The sequence below is a fragment of the Brachionichthys hirsutus genome, chromosome 9 (assembly GCF_040956055.1).
Source record: "Brachionichthys hirsutus isolate HB-005 chromosome 9, CSIRO-AGI_Bhir_v1, whole genome shotgun sequence".
Taxonomy (NCBI): Eukaryota; Metazoa; Chordata; class Actinopteri; order Lophiiformes; family Brachionichthyidae; genus Brachionichthys; species Brachionichthys hirsutus.
Window position 1 is genome coordinate 7,613,444 of NC_090905.1, and position 27,790 is coordinate 7,641,233.

A 27,790-nucleotide genomic window follows, 5' to 3' on the forward strand; every position below is an offset into this window, starting at 1 on the left:
GAAAATCCAACGGTGCCACGCCTGTACACACAAATGTGGCAGTCGCTTTATTTTTACGTATATTTCATCTGAATATCAGCAAGCAAGTGGAAAAACTAGCTGAATGAAAAAATTTATATTAAAAAAAAGAACAAATAATCTGAGTAAAAGTGTTCAAATAATGGAATACGAAAACACATGCTTGCATACGATGAAGATATGACTAATTATTAAGCGTCTAGTAGCGCTGTGCTTTGTGGCGCTTCTGGTGATCTTTCCTGGTTTGTGTTTTGACGTCTCCTTTTAAAGATAAAACACGGCGATTGTGCGCTCACACAGAAACCACACGCACACACGCAGGTACGTCTTATTAGAAGAACAGCCATTTGCCTTGTCGCAGTGATAAAGCTGTTGGCGCTCTACTGAGGTTGCCTTAAAGCCCAGACACCCTTAGCCATTACTCAGGTGATGTGCCAGCGGCTGCTGATCAATGTGTCTTCTAATAGAGAGAACGGGGGAGCAAAAAGCGAGTAAAAAAGACAGAAATATTGATAGAGAGAGATAAAGATAAGCACAGAGAGTGATTGCACTTGTACCGTCTCGGTCATCACTAGCGGGCCCTAACCCGCTCTCCAGTAATAGCCTGTCTGGATGTTGTATTTACGAGGTGCCATCAAAACAATGGCATTTATCTAGGCACTCAGATCATACACTTTCATCACTTTTATCGTTATGTCTTCGCCTCCGTGTGCTAGTTGTGTGTCCGCGCGTCTGTCCAGAGGCCCACTGGCCTATGCTTCGACGCCTTGAGGAAAGCTCAACAGTGAATGTCGACTGCGACGCAGCTAATACTCCTTGAACTGCAGACAAAGCCAGAGATCAACTCACTCGTTCGGGTTTTCCCATTTGACTGTCAGCATTTCTGTATTTGTCACGCTTGATGAGCCGTTATACAGAAAGGACCTGAAGTTCTCCCCATTTGGACCATAAAAAAGGAACAAACGGCACTTTGAATGATGAGGAAACAACTGGAACTTGGCTGTGCCGTGTTTTGTCTGTGCACGGGGAAGAAAAGCTGCAGCAAAAACTTTGATAAGCAGGGTTGAGTGAGATGGGGGAGGTACTAGATTCTGTGCGTTTTTGGGAGATGTGGGGAGAGGGGGGACAAAAGTGCCAGGCGATGTGGGAGAGAAAGAGAGGGCACGTCTGGAAAGCATCAAGCCATAGCTCAACATGTGTGCGAGCACGTTTGCATGTGTGTTCCGTTGCTCCTCTGGTCTCTGGCTTGTTAACCCGCAGGTCACAGGCAGCTTCAATGCCTGGCACACAGCATGGGAATAATAACCTCTTCCACTGCAAGCACATGCTCACGAATAACCCCACATACACAGAAACATACACCGGAGCATGTTTCATACGGTTAGCTCTTTACGTCAAACACCTTGAAGGAGTAGCAAAGGTAATACATGCATTGGAATCCCGGCTGGGATCTGGATGAACTGTTTGCCATTAAGCATTTGTGGTCCAGTGCATTGATGAGATCCTGATTTTCAGTCAATCCTGCAGGACCAAAGACTTGATTTGCTAAATTAGATTTATTTATTTTTTGCACACGTTTTGCACCTGCAGCAAGTTTTCAATAAACAATTACCTTGATTTACTCTCGAAATCAAAATGTCAAGCATTTCCTGGTTGTGCGTCTTCCTCTAATCCCGTCCTCCGATACCATGGCAAACTACAATTTATTATTGGCATCCTTGTTTTCTGCACTGATAAATCAGCTTCATACGAGCAGGTGATGACTTTGTTAGCACTTCCCCAGAGCCAGAACAGCTGCTTCCAGCAGTTTTCAATACTATTGCTGAGCAAAACTAACTGAAAGCTGGCTGTAGCTGCATATTTAGTACACAGAACGGAGTGGTACCAGCACTCTTTGTTTTAGCCTCAGCAAGAATGTTAATGGAGGAGCCAATAGCACAACTTGTTTAGTGAGTACAAATTCTCTCAAGGGTATCCCTTCTAGTGGGAGGCCAATCCTCTCAGACCAATGTTTACGACTCGATCAGCCTCGTGTGTCGGTGTGATGAGCATCTGGTGCGCTACCCCGTGGGACCAGGCCCTGGTTGGTGTTCTTTTACTTGTAGTGCTGGTGAGGGGAGGGGGGGGGGGGGGGGCTGTTTGGCACTGGATGATTAAACCAGCGTTTGACACCCAAAGCACTTCTCATGCTCTGGCACAGGCTATTGTAGGCCGGAATTCGAGCAATGCATTTGATCGGTTTGGTGCGTGTTATTTTGGACAGCTCCCGAGGACAAAACAGCCACCAGTAAAGAGACTGAGGAGGTGGAGAGCAAGGATTAGCTGATGAATGCGTGTACTATCATCTCACATTTCAGATGTCATCAACTTCTTATGAAGATTTCAGCCACTTTCAGAAATAAATGAATACACATAAGCTCAGCACTCTGATGGAACCCAAATATTATCTCAAGTACAGTGATGTTTCCGTATCTTTCATTAAATGTTCTAAGTGAACTCGGGGGCGGGGGGGGGGTAACATTCCACAACACATTGTGTGCATGTCAAGATCGAAAAGTAGGAGGGACCAAAGACATTTTATCTGGCTCCGCACACGCCGCCTCATTCAAAGAGTCCCATCTTCTCTCTTTGACCTCAGCATTCCTCCGACTCAGACTGAATGCAGAGATAGAAATGCGTGTGCGCGAGATCAGTGCTCACCTTCAGACCCCTGTAATCAATACGAGCCGCGGCTACAGTTTTGAGGGTTGAATAACTGAGGAAACTTACACCCGAGCCCTGGCGTCAGTGTCTCGTCTCTAGTTCAGGCTGACTTGCTGAGATGCGTTTAGTGGAGCAGGAACGGCGCATCTCTTCCGTCTGCATACAGTGACGATAACGCATGCATTTCCTTTATTTAGGCAAGTATTTTGTTTTCACTCAGATGAACTGAAGTACAGACAAATCTGTTAATCACCATAATGCATGCTTGATGGTATGTAATGTGTTACTGCTCTGGTCATTAATCGTAATGGGTTTTAGACAGTATTTTTAGAAAGCCATGAGCTCAGAAATCTGAAGTCTGGGACAACCTAGTCCTAGACATCGAGCAGTGCAAGTCTATAAGTTTAACAAAAAGGTCTGGAAAAAGGTTTTAGTCTAAATTGCATTTCATTCTTATCTAAATAAAAAATAAATACAAACCAGTAACTTTCCAATAAGCAAACCCAGGAGTTCAGCGTTTTTGTGTATGACATGATATAAAGTAAGATAGAGTTGGACCCAAGTACCTTAGTACAGAACTTCAGAAGGTTTTGCCTACTTGGTTACTTTCTACTACCACATCCATCCCACTGGTGGGTTTCATTAGGATAATGGCATTTAGAAAGGGCCTTCAACACGAGACATTGAACAAACAGGGCCATCAATTTGAAAGATTAATGAAAGCTACATTAAGACATTTAGATGACTGGGTCAGCGGCACAGAATGCAGAGTTGGCAAAAATAAATAAAAAATGAAGCCTCCGTCCTTGAAATACCTGCATAAGCAAACGAGAACAGGCTCGCCCTGATGTGACCCATCAACTGTTTAATTAACAGGAACGTAAATGAACTACTCCTGTCAGTCAATGTGGTACCAGGCCCTGTTACAGCCACTTAAACAGATGGGCCCTGTCAGACAATGCTGTCATACTGCCACCTACTGGCACCAAGCTACAAACGCACTAAAGGAAGTATAGGAGGACACTCGGTGGTATAAAGAGTTTACCAAGTGCCTCGGATGAAACTGCTAAAGGTGGAAAGACTCAGACTGAAAGGGCATGACTTATAACTGTTTATTGGAGGAAGGCAAGCAAGGCACTTTACAACTTTAAATCCTCCCGATTCAATGCTGGAGACAAAGCAGTCACCTCCATGTTTTACTCAATTGTTAGCAGGTCAAAGAGCCATTAACTACAGTGTTCTTCTTAAGTGTGACTTCATACTTGGGTAAAGCGCAAGTACGTCTTCCCGGAAGGCACCTCTTTAGTGGTCACACCATTGGAGAACAGCTCGACGGCCTTGGCCTCAGAGACCGAGGGAACGACCATGACTTTGTCACCACACTATAACGAGACAAGGACAGACACGAGTTGATTGCAGAGTTGTGAAGACTTCTATGATCACGATTATGCTGCAGCAGCATGTGGCTCCGTGTTCAGTGTACTTGGATATGACTGCACAAGTCCGTCTGATAAATCAAAGTAATAGTGGAACCTCGGTTCTCGAACAGTATTACGGACCACTGTACAGCTAAAGTGAATAAGAAAATTATTTAATTCTAATTGGGATTTCACAAAGGTCATTTTAAGATATCGTTCCTTAAATTGTAGAGAGGAGTTTGAACATTTTACTTTTAAACTTGGCAGTCCAATTTCCTGAGATGGCCAGCGTGGCTAGTTTTCTCTCACTGCCACATTTGTATCCAACAGTGGAAAATTAAAGGGAAAACTCAAGAAGGGGAAAAGGAATTAATGCAAGAGGACAGCTTGATATTTTGGAAAATAAGAAATGTTATATATAGACTTGAATGAAAGGACTGCAACCAATGGCATATGTACCGGTACACTAGGTTACAACCAGACGAAGCTGAAGTAGGAATTGTCCCTCAAGAGATTAACAAAAGGTCTCTGGGTCCATGTCATCAGTTAGACACACCCTCGGTTTTACGATTACTGAGAGGGTGGTTTCGTTTGTACTTTGGACAGGGTCATCCTACTTTCAGTGGCAAAAGCTACAAAACCATGACAGTGTTTTCCAGCGGCCACTTAAAAAGCACATTTAATCCATTTTATTAAGCCCAAATAAAACTTGTAGCTCACTTTCTAAATGTTTCTGGTGCTGGATGTCAGTCAACGGTATTAGCTACCCAAACAAAAAAAGAGTGACTTCCAACTCGGATGGCTTTCCTCCGACGCAACCTCCCTCATCATTTAGTGATTAGAACATTTGCCGTTGTTGGAGTTGCAAGTTAAACCATTTATAAAGTGCTTTTGCATGTCCTCTGGAAACACCTCCATTGCGGTGTTGCAGCTTGGTTTATTGTTGCGCTGTTTGCAGTGAGTTTTCTAAATGTTGTACGCGCTATCAAATTGATTCAGAAGTTTTCTTCATTTGCTTGTGTTTTCTTAAGACTTGGCCACATCAATATTATACTCTACATTAACGTGTACTAAAAGCTCCTAATCTGTCCAGTACGATAAAGATTTGCACACTGGTCAGAATCAGAATCGGTTTATTTTTCACAGATTAGGGATTTTGTCCGGTGCGATCGTGAAACATTAAGTAACGACAATAATTAAAATGAGGTAACGTCCCTTTTAATATCCGTTTATGGGGTCTCGCGCTTCGTTTCCTAGTTCTCACACGCTACTGACGAACAAACGGCTGATCGGTTTACCTTCCAGTCGACAGGCGTGGCGACCTGCTTCTGAGCGGTGAGTTGCAGGGAGTCGATGACTCGAAGCAGCTCGTCAAAGTTCCTTCCTGTAGTCGCCGGGTAGAGGATCGACAGCTTCAGCTTCTTGTCAGGGCCAATCACAAAGACCTAAAGTGGATGGAGGTCAGTTCTGCACAAAACCAACAACATGCTTCTCCTGTAAACGTATAACGTCATGATGTAGGATCGGTTTCTCACACAGCGGGCAGTGAGAGGCATTCCTTGCTGGTCCTTCTCATCTGGGTCCAACATGCCCAGCTGGACAGACAGCTCCCTCTTGTTATCAGCGATGATGGGGTAGGGCAGAGGCCTGTCGGGCTCACCGCTGTATGCCATCACATCCTAGACAGTGGAGCGGACACAGTTAGCTTTCAAAGCTACATGTTGCATTCATAATTGTGCTTTGACATTTTTGTCTTTAAAGGCGGCACGGTGGCGGAGTGGTTAGTGCTGTCACCTCACAGCAAGAAGGTAGCGGGTTCGAGCCATATTTGTGCGCGTGTATGTGTGTGTGGGGGGGGCCCTGCATTTGGAGTGTACCCTGCCTCTGCCAATAGCAAGGGGGGATAGGCTCCAGCAACTCCCGTGACCCACATAGCGAGAAAGCGGTGGAAAATAAATGAATGACAGTTTTCAACCTGACATCATTGCAGCACAGGTTTGAAGAGTGATTTTCAGTTTTGCATTAGATGAGACGAGCAACGGTTCAACACAAACACGGAAACTAAATTGTACGTCTTTCACATTGTTGCACCGTCTGAAACCTTTCCCGGCAGCTGGACTTATAAGTAAGTCACCTCCTGGGACAGCTATCAATTAGCTTCTGTTGTTACTTGTTCTGGAAAGTGCATCCTGATTCCCCGGGTTTGAATGAGAAGGGCGTTGTTGAAACTACAGTGAACTTTATTCAGCAGCTTTCTACTTTAGCACAATGAAACACTATTCAGAGATAAGAAAAGCAAGTTTTAGCCACCACTGGATCGAATTACGTAGCTATACAATTTAATTCAGGGAAGTAAAATAATTTATTATATCCAGTCCAATTATACATTTGAATAATTGTACTTAAAATGGACAAAAGGGGTGAATGGTTAACATCAGACATTCAAGCCACATGAAAAACACATTTTTGTTTACTGATTCATTCAGCTCAGATACTTCTAACTTCACTTTTTACAGCCCTCTTGTGTTTATGGTTTGCTTTTAAAGACTGAATTCAGCTCAAAGTGCAGAACAAAGGTCATAATCAGTTAAAGATTAAATGGCACAATGGTACAGTGACTTTAGGAGGAGAGAGGGTCAAGTTCAGTTATCGTCACTGTTGCATGGCAAAACAGTTTAATGTCCTCTTCATGCTACACATAATACATTTAAATAAAGCATGACATTACTGGCTCAACAGAGTGAGCAAATACATTTTACAAAGTGCATAAATTAGTCACTCTACTCCACAGTTGCCCAACCGGTTTCATAAGACTCTCTCATTACCCCTGAAACTAAACAGTGCTGCCAATAAGAAGTGTGTCTGCATTTCCAACCTTGCTCCACGCTTTGTGATCCTCAACACTGTCGATGCTCAAGGCAATCATCTTCACGCCGCGTTTCTCAAACTCGCCGCAGAGCCTGGCGGCACGGGCGAGCTCAGTGGTGCAGACTGGAGTGAAGTCTCTCGGGTGGGAGAACAGGATACCCCATCTCCAGAAGAAAAATAAAAACACAAAATGCAGCACTGAGGTCCGTGTTCATGTCATCGGATGACCCTCATTTCAGCAAGACATTACATCAAAGATCAGAGTGCGTAGTCTGGAATGACATTCACTTCCGGGAAAATGTTTGAGTCAATGAAATGAGATTAAATAAAATAAACCCGTCTTCTTGCTTCCATAACAGAATTGAATGCAGAGCATGAATAATTTTAGGTGAGCCACTGTGCTATTGCATCTCTGTGCAGGAGCGCATTTCCCACCCCGGGGCTACCAGTTAAGGAGGTTGGATCAGCAGGTGTATGCAGCAAAAACATGAGACACGCAAGCATCACCAGAACGGATTTTTCTGGAAGTCACCCTGGAAGCACGAGACTCTGCCTCACATGACGCGTGACTCTTCTTCAGAGCGTTGCAGAGCAGCTTCACTGCCAACTAAAGCCTTGCAATGCGATCACCTGATTATAGAGTGAGCGGAAGGTCAGATTAGACTGAGATAACCCCAGTTTTCTCAACGGCACCACATCCTGGACACGGACACTGCATGTGACCAGAAACAGGACAGTCAGAAACGGTGGCCTCTGACATTAGAGCAACTCTTACCACCGAGGAGAGGAGAGGCATTGTGTGACTCTTTAGACTGCCATTGCCAATATTTGTCACCAAACAGTTGCAGCCTATCGGTTTCGAATCTTGAGCCAGTTATGCTGGCTAATCCAGATTTACGAAAATCCAGGAAACGTAAATAAGGTCAAGATTCAAAGCAAGTGGAACTAAATTAAACAGCAGCTGCAGTAAATTGTTGCAGCATGTTACACAAGACCATTTAGATTCTCTGACCCTAGAACGGACAGAACAGCAGGAACAATGGAGCACAGCTCCAGTTTGTTCACACAAACAAGCCAGGCTTTGTCCCGATTGCCCCCATCCCACCGATGAGCCGACCAGGGGAGAGACAGCCAACAGACGAGCCCTGCTGTCATGTTATGCCTTGAATCCAAGGGTTTCTAATTCAGCTGAATCATGCTTGTGTAACTGATTGCATTAGTTAGTGCCAAATCACAATGACGCCGCACTATTACGACGGTCTTCTAATTAGCAACGCTTTTTGGGCTTCAACAGTCTTGCAGCACCGGCTTAAAACATTGGTCACACCGTTAGCAGCTCACACACGGGACTGTTTTCAGTCTAATACCACGATGAAGCAGAGTGGGCAAGATCGGTTCCGTCGCGTACCAGAAAACCCTTAACGAGAAAATTGCTCGTCTATTGGGGATAATTATTAGCATTTTATTTGAACTAATCACTGTAAATTTGAGCAAAAGGATGCACAGTTCTAACTCAGCTGAAGGTTACGAGTCAACCTTGTTTAATTTGATGTTTTTAAAATCACAATTTCCACATTTGTGTTCCCAAAGAGAAAGAAAAAAGCATGCAAACCCAGGAAATAGAGCTCTTATTGACTGAAGATCCTCAGTGGCTCTGCCAGCAGCAGGCGTCTCCAGCTGCTGTATGCCTCCCACCTGCAGTCGGTCATGTTATTCATCCGGAGGGTCAACTTAACAGCTTCATTTTGGCTGACCTTAAATAAAGTCAATGGCCACTCATGAAAAAGCACAACACGGATCACTTAGGGGGGTAACACAAGCTTCATATTATGTCTTAGAGCCGATTACAGGAATTGACAGCAGTCAAAAGTTGGGAAAGGGGAGACGAGGCAATAATTAAACATGTGGCGAGAATAAATTTAAGGGATTTAAATTTGGATGGATTTTCTTCATTCATTCTATGCCAGGCTGAGAGGAAGAACATTGCCACGTGAGAGTGGAGCAGTGCGTAAATGTTGGAGCCACGGAAGCTCCAGAAACGTTCTTAAACCATCGCAGCAATCCCTAATTATGAATGAACACAGGCTACAAACATGCGGCGTGACGTTCACCATGACATTGAATCATTTTCTCTTAGTGCACCCCTGCGAAGCGCGTAAAACAACTCCCACCGGACAGTCACGCAGAACGCAACTTAACACCCGTAAGGTGAAACAATAAATGCTTGTCGTCTTTACGCAGAATGAAACAAACAAAGCGTTTCCAGCGCGCTGTCTCCACGAGGAGCCTGCGCAGTGCGCACTTACGAGGTGCCCAGGAAGTCGTGGAACTTGATCGTGCCGATGGTGGTTTCAGCCTCGAAGTTCGGTAACGCGTCCCCCAAGAGAAGCCCCGGCATGGTCGCACCGGCTCAGCTGGTCAGACTCAAGTGGTTTACGGTGAACCCAAATTCTTCTTCTACGATTCTGAGGAACAGCCCGCCCCTCATTGGCCAGTATTGGTTAGATTCGATGAATGGATTGGCTAGATTACGCATGTGCGCGAAGTTTGGTTCCGGTTGGTGTAACGATGGCAAGTCAAACCAATCCGAGTTAGAGAAGGGCGGGACCTTGAATCACCGCGGACAAGGGCAGCAAAGTGCATTATTATTAGTTTTTGTTTTATTGTTTAAAGTATATATACGTAAATATACAACTCAATAAATACATTGAGCAGATTCTGATTATATTGCGATTGTTTTTGGGATGGAAAACGAGTCTTGAAAAGAGCTACCAAAACATGGAAATAGAATAATAGAATAGAAAGCCTTTATTAACAACGAGATTCGGAGCGCTGTTCCGTTTGGCGCTTTGATATTAAATAGAAATAGTACATGAATGAACATATGAGTACAGAACACGTCACAAAAACAGCATCAGGAGCTACGTTCCCTCTAATTAGAGGGAACATTGATCCGGAGTGGATCCACAGACGTGTATTAGCAGCAGTAAAACTATATAATCACTTTATTGTGTCACAAATGTACAATTCTGGCCTTACTAACAATTATTGTCTGTCTATAGAAACCCTGATAAACTGCTATTATGGGTGAAATAGTCCTACAGTTTTAATAATAATAATAATAACAAGACCGTCGTGCGTAATCATGCTTTCGGGAAAAACACCATTTCCCAGGGAGCTTTGAGACTGGAACATCAAAGATGGTGACTCAACTCGCTGCTCACGGACGTGACATGAATTGTGAAACGTACAACAGCTGAGCGCAGGAGGAACGACAACCCCCAGCGGCACTGCGGGGGACCTTTGGTGTCTGCGTCGTTGGATTAACAGACCAAAATGCCTTCCCCGAAAGCTAAAACCCCCGTGCGCAGTGGAGGCAGCCCGGTGCTCGGAGGCGCAAACGGCCGCTACGAGTTCATGTCGCTAACGAAGCCATTGGGCCGGTCTTCCCCTCCGCACCTTCTCCACCGCCAAGGCTCCGACACCACCGCCGCTCGGCTGCGAGCCTCGGAGAGCCCGACCCGGCGCCGGGGCTCCAGCTCCTCCACGGGCTCGGCGAGCGGCCAGGCGGTGCCAGAGGAGGACGGCATCCGGCTCAACCCGTCGTTCGTCCGCGTCGCGCTCAGCTCCTTGCTCGCCATCGACCTGTGGATGTCCAAGAGCCTCGGCGTGTGCGCCTCCGAGGACGCGTCCTGCGGCAGCGTCCGCCCGCTGATGAAGCTGATCGAGATTTCGGGCCACGGCATCCCTTGGCTGGCCGGCAGCGCCTACTGCCTGTACAAGAGCGACAGCGCCGCGGGGCAGGAGGTCATGCTCAACCTGCTCATGGGTACGCCGCCGCTCCGTCTTTGTTAGATGGAGCTCCGTGCGTAAATAGCACGGAATGAGTGTTTACGCGTTTGTTATTTTCAATTTAGGTTGGATTTTTTGTGTGTGTGTGTGTGTGCGCGCAACGTAGATTTTCGCTGCTCGAAGACCGTATCAGCTGTGCGTAATTGCGCACGAGCGCATCTTAGGGGGAACGTTGCTAGAGGGCGTCAGGAGCATGGATTGGAATTCTAGAAATGTGCCTCGGACAGCACGCATAAGCATAAGAAAGAGATGTAATCCAATAATACATTATTCTGTCCTGACTGAATGAATGCATAATGAGCCTGCAGCCCCCCCCCCTAGAAAGATAAATATAAATACTGCTGATAAAGTCCATTATCTTTGCAGAGTTCTTATTACTGTAATTTGTCTTCATCCGCTTCATCCGCTTCAGGCCTGCTGTTGGACCTGGTCCTGGTCGCCATTGTGAAGGCAGTCGTGCGTCGCCGGCGCCCGGCCCACAACCGTATGGATATGTTTGCCACCTTTTCCGTGGACCGCTACTCCTTTCCGTCCGGCCACGCCACCCGTGCCGCCATGTGCGGCCGCTTCCTGCTGGCTCACCTGGTGCTGGCTGCCCCGCTCAGGGTTCTGGTCTTGCTGTGGGCTGGGCTGGTTGGACTGAGCAGGGTGATGCTGGGCAGGCACAACGTGACTGACGTGATGTTTGGCTTCTGGATGGGGTACTGCCAGTATAACCTCGTGGAGATGCTGTGGCTCTCGTCTCAAACCCTGCAAGGGATGCTGGGACAGTTTGCTTGATAAGAGAAGAAGGAACGCGGCGGTTTCAAACTTTGTTGTAAACTCGCCTGCACACATTTGATCTTTTAGAGATATAAAGAGGGGAGATTGTCATTTGAGTAGAGAAGAGAGGTTATAAAAGACGATATTGTTCTTCTGTAGCCTGGCATTTAACTTCGAAAGCATCCTGCAGCTGTCGTCTTGAGGCTCTGGTTTAGGCACAGATTATAATCCTACCTCACAGAGAGGTTTCGACCTGTGATCTTCAAAGAAGGCTAACAAAAAATGGCCCACGAGTGAGGGGTGGTAGCTGCCAGCATTTTTATTCCATTACCATTCTGTTTAAAATTCTGTGAACTCTTTGACCAACTCTGTGAATGCTGTATCCAAATGATTGTTATGGTTGATTTTGATGTTTTACATGTTGATACAGAAGCCTTGGAGAAAGTTTTTTTTTTCTCACAGTGATTACAATTAAGATTTTGCACATTCCACATGTCACTTGCTTCCCCCAGGGTTGAAAAACACCATATTTATAAGAAGAAAAAAAAAAGGGATTTTGTTTGTTCAGCTGTTACATATTGTGGGTGAACATGAATCCCACTGCACTATTTCACAACAATCTTTTTTTACTGCTATACATGGTAAAATATATTGTGCGTTTCCTGTCCAGACTTTATTCTCAGTGTATGTGCACCTGCCTTATATGGTCATTGATTACATTGGACCATCATGCACTCCATTTTCCATTAAGGGTTATTTGATTTATCTAATTGTAATCCGTTACAATTAAACGGAGAACAAGTGTCACGTCTCGATGGACAGATTTGCAGACAGACTGTGATTTTGTTTGAACCCTGAGCAGAGCCAACCTTGCGCGATAAGTGACCGTTTGAAATATCCCACAGAGATTCACTTTAAGTAGAAAAATGTAATGTGGTAGTTTGTAAATTGAATAAAAAAAAAAAAAAAAGTAAATGTTTAAAGTAATGTATTCTGTTTTGGATTCAATAAAAGTCTCTCGAAACTAAACCAAACAGGAGGTTTTCTCTATTGAATTTTGTAGGAAATAAAACACAATAGCAGTGTTTGGCTTTGATGATGCCCATCCTCTCATTCGCCCTGGATATGCTGTGAACCTGTCATCACCTGACCTGAATGTTGTTATTCCCAGTTACTCCCCGCTCATCCAACATGTGAAAGCAGCAGTGACAACCATCAAAGTGGGGCCAGCAGGGACCGACATTGTGCTTCAGGACAAGTTCCATCATGATGATTGTAGGTTCTGTTCCCTCTTGTATTGCAGGAAACATGGTAGTGGAATTTAGCAAGCGCCGTTAAGATATTTACTCAACCGTATAATTTATTTATATATATAAATATACTTTGTTAAACCATAATCATATAATCATCCTAGTCCAATAATTATATTTGCTCAGATATGTGCTTAATCATGTAACATTTAGGTTCTTTCACTGTTAAGATAGTTTAATGTAGTCAGATCACTTGAAATTATGCTTCTGAATATTCTCCAGTTAATGTGATTAACGCTGAATGTTCTGTTCCTCACGCACCCAAGGTCTGGGTGACGAAATGAAAGTCTCGAATGCCAAGAGTTTTCAGACCAGACAGCAGAAAGCACACTCCCGTTGATCGTCCACGCATGCGCAGAAGCGCTTGCGCCACTTTTCAAATGACATTCCGAATCTGCACATCTTATCTTTGGCTTTTGTTCCGCCAAGTTATCTTCAACCTCCCTCCCGAATCAGCGCAGACCCTCCCACAGATCTCAGTCCGCCCCTTGCACGAAGGCTTGGTCGTCGTGTTGTTGCCAAAGCATTACGCATGAAACCCCCGAATGCGTTCTAGCATTGACCTGCACGGCCCACAATCGTCCGACTGAAGAAGGTGAGAGTAGTTTTTCCAGATGCCAACAAGACAGGTATTGTTTTTCTGTCGTGCTCTGCTGATCAACGTCTGATAAAAGATTAAAAAAAAACATTTTACGCATGCAGAGACGCATTCAGGGAAACTAACTCAAACTAAAAACAAAACGGAGATAGATAGTGTTGAACGATACGAATAACTTATTTTGCTGTGCTGAGAGCAATAGGAAACATTGGCTTCACGTTCGTTATGTCATCACAATTTGTTGAGACGCGCAGCAGTAATAAAGTTTAACCGCCACCGCATCGTGATTACACTTATAAGCCACCGAAATACTAATAACGTCCATTGCGTGCGGCCGCTCTGGGGAAGCTCGAGTGAGTTTCTGGACCAGGAGAGAAACTGTTGCGCGTACTGGTGACGTCATTAGTTTGGGTCTGTACAGCTGATCGATAACGTTGCGGGGGGGCCTGTAAAGTTGTCCAAACCCAAGCTCTCTGTTTGTGTGGTCATGAGTGTTGTTGTATTTGGTGGTTTCTCCGGTGTGATTTAATTTTGTGTTGCACGTGTACGCGCTTGGTGTACGCGCATCCACGCCACGGTGATTGGGCGTGGCACCGCGGGAGTGGAGCTTTTATTATTCCGCGCTCACCTGCGCGGTGCCGGTTGCGGTGGTGGGAAGAAACTTTTTGTTTGCCGCAGGATGCAGCAGATGTGATGAGACATGTCGGAAAGATCAGAACTGTGCATTGAGGTATTTATTGGCAACCAAGTCCCCAAGCATGTTCTCTACGCGATCTGGAGCAAGTAGAACTGTCGAGGTCTGTGCCAATTAAGTTCTGCCTGCGCGTCTTAAGTGTTTTAACCCCATCGACTTGGCCTACTGTGGTGTCTGGATTACTTTTAACTCCTATAAGCCACAATAACTATCTAAGTACGAAGTTGCATGTGATATCTAATAAAAGTAGAAACTAAATGATACGGTATCGAGATGCAAAATAAAAAGAGGATCCCAAATAAATGTAATATTTAGTATTTATTGGCACAAACAAAAATGGTCTGGTTCCCTCACTGTCACTGCTTCAGCCGATGTGATGGAGATCTGTTACACCATATGGCAGGCCAACATTCAAAACTTAAACAGTACACTGCAAGAAACTAGATCCCAAATAATAGATCCCCCTAACCAGACTGAACCGTATTTAGGGGAGTGACCGACACACACAAAACAAACAAACATAAAAATAAGGAGTTAGTCCGTCCTTTACAGATGTATGGCGTCACTACTAGGACGGACTAACAAACATAAGCAAATCACAAGGATGGCAGGACAAATACAAAATCACAAACACACTCAAAACTGGTTTTAATATTAAAACCCTAAAACAACTAAACAATACCTGCGCGTCCCGAACGCCTTCCCACACAGGTTTATTCAATATGTTTTCCAGGAATCACCAACCCCTGACGGCATCCAACAAGTCTTATCACAAAAACACATACGACCGAGCCTTACCATTAAAACATCACATCCTTTATCCATAAAAACACTCAGCAGGAAAACAGCGTAGGCCCAGCCATTACCAACGCCCCCGGGCGGCACACCTGTTCCTGATTAACACAGCTGTTTAAATAGTGTGCAGCGCCACCTCGAGGTAGCACTGCGCTGCACACTATTACATTCACTATTACATTCACCCATTACATTCACTTTGAGTCAACTTTCTGATCGAGTTGGATGAACTAATAGTGAGTCTTAGTTAGTGCACTATTTTAGTGTATGGATGGTCATTCTTTCCGTGTGCACATCTGGAACGCGCAGCTGCGCTTGTTTTACCGTTGTGCTTTCCTGATGTTTTAACTGGCTAGAGTTTTTTTTAATTCAGGCTTAATGCCGATAAAAGATAACGTTAGTCATCAGCATGCAATGAAGGCAATTAGTCTGCACTCGACCGTATTTGTATCGCTGGCTATGAGGAGGCTGAGGTCCTTGAGCATCTGTCGGACCTTGCTGAGGATGTTGTAGGAGTCTAGTGTTCGGTGCAGTTTAATAATTCTTCATGCCAATCCCTACAGAACCTAAAATGGTGCAGCGGGTAGCGGTGATTGGCGCAGGCTGTTCTGGTCTCACCTGTCTCAAGACCTGTGTCGATGAGGGCTTGCAGCCCGTCTGCTTTGAAAGCAGTGATGACATTGGTGGCGTCTGGAATTTTAAGGTGAGTAGCAGCAATGTTCTAAAGAGTATACCCCATAATAATCTGGTGATTTATTCTGGAGCCGAGTTACAATTCTGTGTTAAGCACCAGAATAGTGTACTGTGTATTACTTTATTTGTCTATGATGTGATGGTCCCTGTATAGGGATCAACACCAGTACTGCATTCAAATTCTCTAGCACAGGGCCCCCCCCCCCCAACCTCCGGGCCACAGCCCAGTACCAGTCTGTGAGGCATTTGTTACCGGGTCGACTCATTTATATCAGTTCGGTTGTTGTGATTATTAGCGTCTGACGGGTGTTTTATTTTGAAAAACGACTAGGTTTTCGTCATGCCATTCACCTGTGAATCTTCACATGGCGCTTGTCTTGGTCACGTAACACGTTACTCAGAAATTATCCCGTAAACTACTGCAAATGAGTAAAATAATGTTTTCCGAGAGCTTCTTTTTCCAGACAATACCACAGAGACATATTTAAAATACATGTTTATCAACAGGTGACTCATGCAACCAAGTCCGCTCTGCACCATATGTGGTGACAGACAGGCAAACAAGATAAGGAAGCCTTACGCGCGACTTCGGCACATAGATCAGGCATCCTGCTGCCCGTGGAATTATTTAAAAGGGAAAAAAAAAAATGTGAACACGAAGTACAGTAACAATTATTAAGACCACAATTTCAACAAATGTGTGCGTTATGGTGAGTAGCTATTGGCGTAATAATTGTTTAATAAGCTTTAGCGATTATATTTACTATTTTTAATTTTAATAACCTCCCGGTCCATGGATAAATTGTAAGTCATGAAACCGGTCTGTGGCAGGAAGAATCTCCGGGGGGGGGGGGGCGCTGCTCTAGCAGATCTTTTCAAGGTACTTGGCTACTGAGCTTCAGGTTTTCCGCTTAAACGGCACAATTCTTTTATTCATGCAACATTTATAAGCCATGAGGACGAGCTGCTGTTGAGTAACTGACCTCTGTTTCTGCTTTTGTCTCATCCACATGAGACGCCTGGACCAGGGCGAGCCACCGTCTATCACTCCTTGGTGGTCAATACCTCCAAAGAGATGATGTGCTTCAGCGATTTCCCCATGCCGGCTGAATATCCAAATTATATGCGCCACTCCCAGCTGTTGCAATACTTCAGGCTCTATGCAGAGCACTTTGACCTGCTCAGACACGTGCGCTTCAAGGTTATTCCATTTTCCAGTTTCATCGTGTCAGTTTAACATGGAAAGTGGGAATACTAAGTGTGTGTGTGTGTGTGTGTGGTTCAGACGACAGTAAAGAGAATCACGCAGAGATCAGATTCCGTTCTGTCTGGTCAGTGGGACATAGTGACCATTAACAGGGATGGAGAAGAAGAAAGCCACGTCTTCGATGCGGTTATGGTGTGTACGGGCCATTTCACACGCATGGCCTTCCCTCTATCAGAATTTCCAGGTATGAACAAAAGAACATCAGAAATGTAACTGAATGATTTGCTTTAGAATACGTCTCAATTTTATGTTTTGTCTTCAATGCATCGCCTCAATCTCCTAAGGGCATGAGACATTTCCTGGCAAGTGCTTTCACAGCTGGGAATATAAAGATGCCGATGCCTTCAGAGGAAAGCGGGTAGTCGTGATTGGGATCGGTAATTCTGGAGGAGACATTGCTGTCGAGGTCAGCAGATCGGCGGAGAAGGTAACCGAATGAAATTAACAAATGTACGACTGCGTTTTTTAATGTCTGTGTTCAAAGCTTATATTGTGATCATCTTCTAGTGTCGATCTTAATGCTACTTGTCTTGCAGACATTTCTCAGCACACGCAAGGGGGCCTGGGTGGTTGGCAGAATGTCTAGTAATGGTCTACCTGCGGACTTGATATATATCACCAGGTTCAACACCATGATCAAAAAGCTCCTTCCCAGCTCTGTGGTCAACTGGTTAACAGAGAGAGCCCTGAACCAACACTGTGACCACCGGCTTTATGGCCTGCAGCCCAAACACAGGTGACACACGTAGAGGAGGATGAACCTCAGGGTCCAAAGGCTAATGTGCTTTACTGTGCTTTTTAAAGTTCTGCTTCATTATTCCAGCCTCATCAGCTTATCTTGTGTGCTCACGTTCAGAATCGGAATGGATTTTATTGCCACTGTCAGTGAAAAGGATTTTCAAAACTAGGATTTTTATTCAGTGCCAACGAGCAACATGAAACATAAAAAAAAAGAAAATTAAAATGTAGGAATATAAAAATGTACCACAAACAGCAGCATCAAGGGTGGATTTACAAATGAAATAATTTCGTTTTCAGGCGGTTCCTCTTCTTTGTGAGGATTGAGTGTCATTAACTCTTTTGGAGACATGACTAGACTTATTGTAATTGAAATACGCTCCAGAACGATCATAACGATTGGCATTGTAGCATATGCTCAGTTTCAGTCATGATTGTTGGGTAGATGATAAGACACTGTGCGTCACCGCGGAAAATCGTGCGTCAGGGTCAGGACGGAAGGCGTCAGACACACAAGAACACTGCGATATGAAGCATTGCTGATCTTTTGATTTTTGTCTCCCTCAACCATCCTACATGCACTTCTGGGCATTTCTATCTGGTTTCAAATGTCTTCGTGACCCAACCTGAATTCAAATCATTTTGTTCATATCAGACTTGTGTTTCTAAATGGTATTTGTGAAGCATAAGGAAGACACAGCAATAAGCAATGCGTTATCCTACATCACCAGAACGTTTGTCCTCACTAAGAGATGGATCTTAATCAGACAAGCTTCAGTCACAACAAATATTATAGTTATGAGGTCATTCGCCTTGAAACCACTTCAAAAGGAATAAATAAGAAGCCATAATCAAACTTATCTATGTCACTAAACTTACCAACCTCCATTTTTATCACTGTTTATTTAAACATTGTATGGGTGACAAATAGCTAATAAAATGATAGTCATTTCAATGTCGTTGTTGCAGACAGATGGTTTATTCGGACCTATCTTCGATCATTCCCAGGTTTTATGACAAGAGCCCTTTGATCAACTCAGACCTTGTTGGTCAAATCCTAACTGGAGCTGTAATTCTGAAGCACAATCTGAAGGGCTTCAAGGACTCTGGAGTTGTCTTTGATGATGGCACTGAGGAGGGCAGCATTGACTATGTCATCTTCTGTACTGGTTATAATTCAGGATTCCCATTCTTGCCTCCAGCTCTATCTGAGGGGCCTCACGGAGAGTTGCCTTTGTTCAAGTAAGTACAAATTCTGGTGATGTGTTGTTAAACTCCAACAAACCACAATCTTTCACAATCCCGACTTGAAATCAAATTTACCCAGATGAGGCAAATGTCAAGGCGACATAGCAGAGTTTGCTGAGACAAAGTCAGCGCAGGAGGAGGAGGCACCTCCTGTTCACTCGAGTCTCTTTAGCTGAAGCCTAAAGATACTGTTTGGGCCTGAAATAAATGGTTAAAGAACAACTTGTTGTCCATTACTATACAGGTATATCTAAAAAATATATATATATTATCTGTGAGACATGTATGGCCAAGTGAATTTCCCCTTGTGGGATAATAAAGTTGACCTTTGACATGCATTTTGCTGCAGGTATTTATTTATTTGTATCTGAAATGTCTTTCGTATAATATAATTTTAAATTATAACTCTTGTTTTTTTTTTTTTCAGGACATTGTTTCCTCCTACTCTATTACAACCTACACTGGCCATCATGGGTCTCTTTAAAACAAATGGGCCAATCATGACTACTGTGGAAATGCAGGCCCGGTGGGCTGTCAAGGTGTTTACTGGTGAGTAATTTTGAGTCTACCCACAGAAACCATTAGGATCAAAAAGCCAGCCATGTTAGTTGGTGTCTTTGTCTCTTTAAGGGCTGTGTCGTCTCCCATCAAAGAAGAAAATGCTGGAGGTCATTGAGTCTGACAGTAAAAGAACCCTAAAACGGTACATTACCATCACATTATTTACATGGAGCAGGCTGGGCATTCATGCTCTTCCTGTAGATAACAGGTTTTTGACTAATATATGTCTTAATAATGAAACCAAATCAAATAAGCTCTTCAATTTCTTAGCTTTCCTTCTAAAGGAAGGAAAGCTACTCCACAGATAGATTACCTCCCTTACATGGAATATGTAGCAGAGCAGGTAGGTTCAGTTCCACCTAAAGCTGTGTTACTCTTTGTGGATTATGCAGGACACACAAACATGACAGATTTCAATCACAGGTGGGTGTTCGCCCAAATCTCCTGACGCTGCTACTGAGAGATCCTGTGCTCTGGGCAAAGATCTTCTTTGGTCCCTGCACTCCATATCAGTATCGTCTCACTGGACCTGGACAGTGGGCTGGAGCGCGTCAGGCTATCCTCACCCAGTGGGACCGGGTGGCTCAGCCTTTCAGAACCAGGATGGTACCAGAGCCAGAGAGCAGAGGGTCCATCCTCTTATCTCCCTGGTTGTTCATATTTGGAGGAACCATGATAATTACTGTGCTCCTGTCTCGAAATAACAGTATTCGAGTGCTGCAGGGTCCAGCTCAGATTCTGGAAAGCTGCTAGATTTTCCTGGATAACTCCTCGTATGCAGGTTATATTAAATCAGACAATGTGTTTCCGGTTTTTACCTTAGGATCCAAAATCATACATTTCATAATTGTAAAAAGCAAAATGAAATGGGACAGTTTTGTAATTACCTCTCCCAAGGAGGTTGTGTTTTTGCTGGTGTGCGTTTGTCTGTTTGTTAGCAACAGGATGATAGAAAATCTGCTGAATGGATCTTGAGTCTCATCTTCAGATTTTAAATTTTGAGAGTGATTTGGATCCCAAAACAAATCTGGATTTTTTCCATTTACTTGTTGTTTTTTTCTCCAAAATTCATATTTTGTAAACTATGCAATCAATTCACTCACCAAAAATCACAATGGAAACTGAGCATTCATGAGCAAATGTTCAAAGGCTTACACTTTGAAAATATTTTTATTCTGGTATGTGCACCAATAATGCAATGACAATAAAGGCTTTCTATTCTATTCTATTATTCCGCATTAACATGATGTAATATACCGATATCCTTTTCCAGACGGAGCCTGCTAGAAAAAGAAAGTCTTTCCCTGTATGGGGATATTTTTGAATTGCTTTCTCACAATAAGGTGTGAATTAATTAAATGAGTTATGTCATTAAATAAATATTCACTGTAGGAGCAAATGATATATACACATGAAATAGACTCCACACAAAGACCACACTATCATAACTCCCTAAATCTTTTACTTGCATTGGGTCCTTTGTCAGCAACAATTACATTACATCCCGCTTTTAAAATTCTGAGTGAGCAAAAAAGCACTGGAATTAAAAACAAAAAAATACAAATACATAAAAAAGTTATGAATTTATTTTCATTAAATTTACAAGAATATGGAATAGTTCAGGAAGAGACTTTTAGTATGTTCCATTCTGAACTATTCCATCACACACGCATCGGCCTGGTTGTTTACTGTCTACAGTCCCAGATTTTTATTAGAGTTTGTAATATATTAAAATCTACAGAAGATGGCAGCATTTCGAGGCTTTACTGATGAACCATTAAGTGAAGCAGAAGGCTGTGAGGCCCCATTGGTTCATGGCACTTCCTGTACAGCCTGTACACAAAGCTACCCGCTATCAGCAGCATCTGATAATCAGCACCTTTAATCTCATACATGGTCCTTTAATCTCGTGACTTGGCATATAATGACACCCGGAAGGGGGTCTCTCACACACCATCCCAGGCCCCAACACCAGCCTATACAACAGAAAGCCGCCAATGCTTGTGCCCCACCCCCCAGTAATGTATTGAAATCTTTAAGAATGCTTTAACAGCATAACGAAGAGACAATAAGAAGAATGTAATATAATCGAGAAGCCCTGCTCCAGTGGATAATGAAGTGAGGTCCGTCGATTGCACTGCAACAGCAGTTATTAAACAGATTCCTGCCAGCCCATTCCTACTTTGGCAGCGACGACTGGCTTGCTTAAATGGACACGCGGAGACGTGGACAAGTGTGACGAAAGGCCTCCTGAGTAAACACACGAGACAAACACGAGGACTTGGACTCTCTGAGCTCATGGCAGCTGAAGGAGGAAAAGCTGAAACCATTAAAGGCCTTTTGGAATTGGAAACGGTTTAAAAAGACACGCCTATCTTGGAATAAGAACATTAACATAAATGGGTGTGTACGTTGGTCCATGTGTCTGTGTGTGCTCTCTGCTATTACATACCCTCACACTACATGTTAGTGTGCATATATTAATATTTAATGCTCCTATTCTTGGAATAGCAGGACTGTTTTCTGTTAACTTGAATCAGTCAAATATGAATTCCAGCTTTGTAATTGTATTTATGTTTTTATTTCAGTGTTTATTTGTCAGGGATCGTACATCAGCATTGGATCATTAGACATTACAACAAGTGTAGCATTTATGAGGAGATGCCCCCACCTAGGCCATTCAAACCTATAGTCTGTCATACATAAATACCTGCTGTATTAAAAAACATCATCATAATGGTAACAATGCTAAAACCAGTAAAACATGCTAATTAATATAATCAGCATCAGTCAACATGTAGAACAGCCTCAGTGCAGATGAAGTAATACAATCATGCACCATTCTTTGCTGTTCCACGCAACATGTCAGGAAAACACTGATTTATCAGTTTCAGATTGTGCTGCTGTGTAACACTAAATTCAAGCTTTTTCTGTGTCACCTGATCTATTTATTGGCAAGTTTTACGTTTTAATTGTTGAAATGTTGTCTACAATAATGTGTGGATTCATTGTTGTGCTCTTTCCTTTGCTTTTCCGGACGCAACTCAAGGGTCGGACTTTTGGGCAATCCCACTCCGATGTTCCTCCGCCCACTGTGGACTTTGTTATACTCGCTGCGGGGGCGAAGCCCTTTTCCTTTTGCATCCCGAGAGAGGTAAGAAAATGTGCGTGCATGAACTCGCTCCGAACGCGTATTTGGATGATAAAAATAATCCGAGGCGTCACTGCAAGTAGAAAAGAAACGTCTACTTTAACTTTATCTGGATTATGATAGATTCTTGGGGTAGTTCAACTCTTATAACTTGTGAAATAGATGCTGCGTTCGCGTCAAGCCCACTAGTTCCAACGCAACGAGAGCGCGCACAAAAGCGCGCAGAAGAGACTCCTTTCTCTTTTTTTGCGCTGGAGCTGCGTCCTGTGCGCGCTGCGGCGAGGCGCGGCACCGTAGACGCATGTTCTGACAGCATCTTTTTCATGCGGCCCTGGTCCATCTCCCGCAGAGCTGAAGCATGACGCGCCGCGTCGCTGTGGTTGGAGGAGGGGGTTCAGGGCTGGCCTGCATCAAATGCTGCCTGGACGAGGGGCTGGAGCCCGTCTGCTATGAGAGCAGCGATGACATCGGAGGTCTGTGGAGGTTTAAGGTGAGTCTCACTAACTGTGTCTTTTAATCAGGGGTGGTTCTAGGGTCGGACGACAGATGTTTGTGCGTGCAGAATTGTTTTTCTTGCCATGGCATGCACAAGGTAGGCGGAAAAGGCATGTGGAAGAAAATTGTGCAACAGAACAACATTCTGGCGAACCAATGTTTTTAGCATTACTAAATAATGTAGACAGTCAGCCTGGTATAAATCACTAAGTCAAGTCAAGTTCAGCCCCCCCCCCCCCCCCCAAAAGGGCGTGAACTTTACTGTAACGCAACAGACAATTCATTCCTTTATCTTCTTTACTGCTTTGACCGTTACTGGGTCACGGGTGCAATATCTTTAATTACATATAATGCTGTGGAAAAAGACTGCTGACAAAGTTCACTGCGTACAAATGTTCATTGTATATTATTGGTTACAGTTCTGTCAGTTAATTATTGTATATAAAAAGCATGTTAAATGTGTTTTATTCTGTTTTATGTACCATGTTTTAATGATATGACCAAACTAGAATGGACTGTACTTTTTCCGAGCATTTTGCCTCACAGGGAAGAATTCACCCAGTCAAAGTTTATAGCATATCATCGTGTGACATTAATGAAGCACAATATGCCTTCTGCTGCTGGTTTCCTGTGTAGAAACCAGGTCAATCCCAACAAATGTATCCTCATTTTTGAATTTCCCAGGAGAATCCAGAGCCAGATAGAGCCAGCATCTACCACTCTGTCATCATCAATACATCCAAGGAGATGATGTGTTTCAGCGACTTTCCCATTCCTGGACACTTTCCCAACTACATGCACAACTCCCTCATCATAGACTACTTTAGAATGTATGCTGAGAACTTCCAGCTCACCAGGCACATACGCTTCAACGTAAGGAGACTTCACTAACCTCCCGACTGTGTCATAGTGCTGCTGGTTGTATTTGTTGTAGATGAATGACATTGGTTTAAATGGGTCCAAATAAAATGTATACGGTAATTATAAATATACTGTCGGTATAAAATGTCCACCTTAACAGTTTCTGTCTTTCTGACGTTTAGACAAAAGTCTTGCAGGTGAAGCAGAGATCAGATTTTTCTCATTCAGGCCAGTGGGATGTTGAGACAGAGAACAAGGATGGCAAAAAGGAGAAACACATTTTTGATGCTGTGATGATCTGCATTGGACATCACTGCAACCCCAACATGCCACTGCAAGACTTCCCAGGTACCACCGATGAACCATCCTGAATTAACTTTTGACATCGTATCAACCAGCATATATGATCAAGCCATGATTTTGTATCAACAACAAATAGCCTTGACTGAAATCAGTAAATGGAGACGTCACGAGTCTTTGTTTCTTTCAGGCATCGACACGTTCAAGGGAAAGTACTTCCACAGCCGAGACTATAAGACTCCTGAGGAGTGGAGGGACAAAAAGGCTGTAGTGATTGGAATAGGGAACTCTGGAGGAGACATTTCAGTGGAGCTGAGCAGAGTCACCAAGCAGGTTTGGATGAAGGAGTTACACACTCTGTGGATGCTGTGCATGTCTGAGGAAGGATCTTTTACAACAGACTTATGAATGTATGATGATTTAACACTTTAACAATCAGAATTATATTGGTACTAAATGTGTTTTGCTCATACTCCTACTATGTTGAGTTCACTGCTACGTTATTATAAAGCCTGGGTGAATACTTAATTCTTATTGACCAAGGGGTGTCTGCCTGTTAATTCCTGATAACTGTTTAAAATCAATGCGCCTAAATATGACTTAAACACAGTAATAACCTCCATTTGCAACTTATGTATGACAGTTAGTGTGCTATTTGTCAACATGCAATGTAATTGCCTTAGTGAGATTACAGATTTTAATTTGATGTCGTCTGTGGCGTTCTTGATGGGTATCACCTAACGACAACGTTTATTGCATTATAACAGCTGTTGAAGATTCCTGAAGTACCTGCATGATGCCTGATGACATTTTATTCCCTTCCCAGGTGTACCTGAGTACTCGACGGGGAGCCTGGATTGTGAACCGAGTAGGAGACAATGGGTTGCCCTTTGATTTGCTTTTTGACAGGGTGGTGAATTTTGCCAGCCTTATACTTCCCTTTGGTGTTTTCTGTGGGCTTGGGGAGCGGCAAATCAACCAAAGATTTGATCATGCTCTGTACAATCTTAAACCAAAGCACAGGTACTATATTGCCTTTGTTTATTGTGTTTCATTTTGCTTTTGCAGTCCATCTTTTTCTGATTTTAGCATATACACAGTTGACACTCAGTGGCTGTAGGAGAGACTTTCGGTCTCGAAATGGGAAACTCTGGATGTGTACTATTGTACTTGCATTTGAGCTGCCATGTCTGTATAACTGTTTACCAGGAAGGTAAAACAGTGAGTAAAATCTGAACTCAGACTTTACATAAATTCTAGATGTTATATCACTTTTTTCACAGATACAATATACAGTTTAGATGCGTGTTCAGATTTAGCAAGGATGCCCTAATTAAGAAAATGCTTAGAATGACAGAAAAAGTGTAATCCTCATGACTCCAGATGTGACACTACAGCTAAATAGTAAAATAATCAACCTTCTCATTCTGTGCATGTGTGGTGTTACATAATTCCCAGGTTGTTCAGCCAACACCCAACTGTTAATGACGATCTTCCCAACCGTATCCTATCTGGAACAATTCAGGTCAAACCAAACATTCACAGATTTCAGGGGTCCAGTGTGGAGTTTGAGGATGGAAGTGTGGTGGAGGATGTCGACCTGGTGGTGAGTTCTTTATACACACATCTGTCCTTACACTTCTCTAGTTTACGCCATTGTTGGGCAGTATTGTGACACTGATACGAGTCTCCTGTCTTGCAGGTGTTTGCTACAGGTTATTCATTTTCCTATCCGTTTCTGGCCTCACATGTGGTTTCAGTGTCTGAGAACAAAGCCTCCCTGTACAAGTACGTGTTTCCTCCGGAGTTGGCCCACCCCACTCTGGCCATCATTGGTCTTGTGCAGCCTCTGGGGGCCATTATGCCTGTCTCTGAGATGCAGGCCAGATGGGCCACAAGAGTCTTTAAGGGTAATACAGATTATATTATTTAGAAACAAAAATCTATGTAGTTTTTTATGTAGAGAGCAAGCCACTGTCATGGTGTCTCCTCAGGCTGCCTCAAGCTTCCCCCCATGAGTTCGATGCTAAAAGATATCCAGTGCAAGAAGCAGACGATGGCTGAAAGGTACTGCATCAGACTTTGTCATTAGCTACTGATTTGCATAAGTATTCTACTAAACATGTTCACCTTTTCAGGTACGTCACCAGTCGGAGACACACCATCCAAGTCGACTATGTCAGCTACATGGACGAGATAGCAGAGCTGGTCGGGGTTCAACCCAACATCTCTCGGCTGCTGCTGACTGATCCGAGGTTAGGGCTGAAGGTGATGCTTGGTCCCTGCACACCGTACCAGTATCGTCTCAGAGGACCAGGAAAGTGGGCTGGTGCCCGTCAGGCCATCCTCACTCAGCTGGAGAGAGTGGCTCAACCAATGCAGACTCGGCCCAGTGACGAACCCAAACCCAAGAGGTCATTCATGCGCCCTCTGGTCCTGATGCTTGCTGCTCTGGGATTGGCTGCCTACTTGAACAAGAACCAACTTCTTGTTTTTCTCCAAGATCCCGCTACACTGTTGGATAAGATAAAAGCGTACCTCCCAGTGCAGCCATAATTGTTCCATTTCAGCCATGTTTGCACCTGTAATGCATCTTCTATAAAGCACATGAATACACCTTACAGATGTTATTGCATACTAAAAACTGCTCAAAGTATTATATTCAACATAATGCACTCTGTAATTGTTCGTGGCAGTCTGGGATCATCTGGGAACTTCATAACAAAGCTAAGTGACCATACCTGCTCTTAAAATGTTGGCTTTTTATCTTGAACAATCATTGAATTGCATGATTATAAAGAATTAGGACATCTGCATTTTTCACTGCAGGCTCTTTTTTTCTTGCATTGCCTCAGTCTTGTGTAAATGCACAAATCTTTGATGCACATGGTGAATACAGCTTGCTGTTTTTTCCACAATTTAATAAAAGAAGATCACTTTGCCAGACAGATGGTTGATGTTAGGAGATTGCATATATCTATATGTTGGACACCAGCATCAGGGGATGTTTCATCTTTTCAGTCAGGAGCTCTGTTAAACATGAACAGTGGCTTTAAAAAGGAAAGACATCAAGATTCTCAGTCATGGTGGCTACATTACTAAAACTAAACACTGTTCCAGCCACACAAACCTAGAACCTCACGTACCACATGTTAAACATTAACCCTAGGTCACTAAATCATCACCTATTAACTTCAACAGTTCTATGAACTTTGGCCATCAGAACTGTCACCAATTTTTGGCACTATGTTTTCTCTCTTATTAAAGTTTAATTTGTAGTAAAATGTAAAAAAGCATGAAATCACTACTTGATTTTGAGTTTTTATTGTCATTATGTTTTTACACTGCAAACACACAACAAAATTCAATGTTCACCCTAGTGCAAGGGCCCCTTGAAACAACCACACACATCATGCATGTATGCTTAGGGGCCCCAAAGCATGTGGAGAGGGCATCGG

The 27,790-nt window shown here is 43.6% G+C and overlaps 4 protein-coding genes across 4 annotated transcripts; 3 read left to right on the plus strand and 1 right to left on the minus strand.

Moving 5' to 3' along the window:
• Positions 1-3,825: 3,825 nt before the first annotated feature.
• Positions 3,826-9,451, minus strand: prdx6 (peroxiredoxin 6). The gene is made up of 5 exons (XM_068743314.1): positions 9,314-9,451; positions 7,015-7,171; positions 5,675-5,818; positions 5,438-5,584; positions 3,826-4,103 (listed from the first exon to the last, which is right to left on the minus strand). The coding sequence occupies exons 1-5, from the start codon at positions 9,403-9,405 to the stop codon at positions 3,978-3,980; spliced, it is 666 nt and encodes a 221-aa protein (XP_068599415.1). The 5' UTR covers positions 9,406-9,451; the 3' UTR covers positions 3,826-3,977.
• Positions 9,452-10,282: 831 nt separating this feature from the next.
• plpp6 (phospholipid phosphatase 6) lies at positions 10,283-11,639 on the plus strand. The gene is made up of 2 exons (XM_068743786.1): positions 10,283-10,836; positions 11,272-11,639. The coding sequence occupies exons 1-2, from the start codon at positions 10,344-10,346 to the stop codon at positions 11,637-11,639; spliced, it is 861 nt and encodes a 286-aa protein (XP_068599887.1). The 5' UTR covers positions 10,283-10,343.
• Positions 11,640-15,589: 3,950 nt separating this feature from the next.
• On the plus strand, positions 15,590-20,278 carry LOC137899497 (flavin-containing monooxygenase 5-like). The gene is made up of 10 exons (XM_068743533.1): positions 15,590-15,721; positions 16,727-16,912; positions 16,997-17,162; positions 17,263-17,405; positions 17,515-17,714; positions 18,725-18,958; positions 19,392-19,513; positions 19,595-19,667; positions 19,796-19,868; positions 19,949-20,278. Exons 1-10 carry the CDS (start codon positions 15,590-15,592, stop codon positions 20,276-20,278), a joined length of 1,659 nt encoding a protein of 552 aa, XP_068599634.1.
• Positions 20,279-23,029: 2,751 nt separating this feature from the next.
• Positions 23,030-27,572, plus strand: LOC137899029 (flavin-containing monooxygenase 5-like). Its single transcript, XM_068743033.1, has 9 exons — positions 23,030-23,166; positions 23,856-24,044; positions 24,215-24,380; positions 24,523-24,665; positions 25,159-25,355; positions 25,791-25,938; positions 26,035-26,242; positions 26,327-26,399; positions 26,471-27,572. The coding sequence occupies exons 1-9, from the start codon at positions 23,035-23,037 to the stop codon at positions 26,886-26,888; spliced, it is 1,674 nt and encodes a 557-aa protein (XP_068599134.1). The 5' UTR covers positions 23,030-23,034; the 3' UTR covers positions 26,889-27,572.
• The last annotated feature ends 218 nt before the right edge of the window (positions 27,573-27,790 follow it).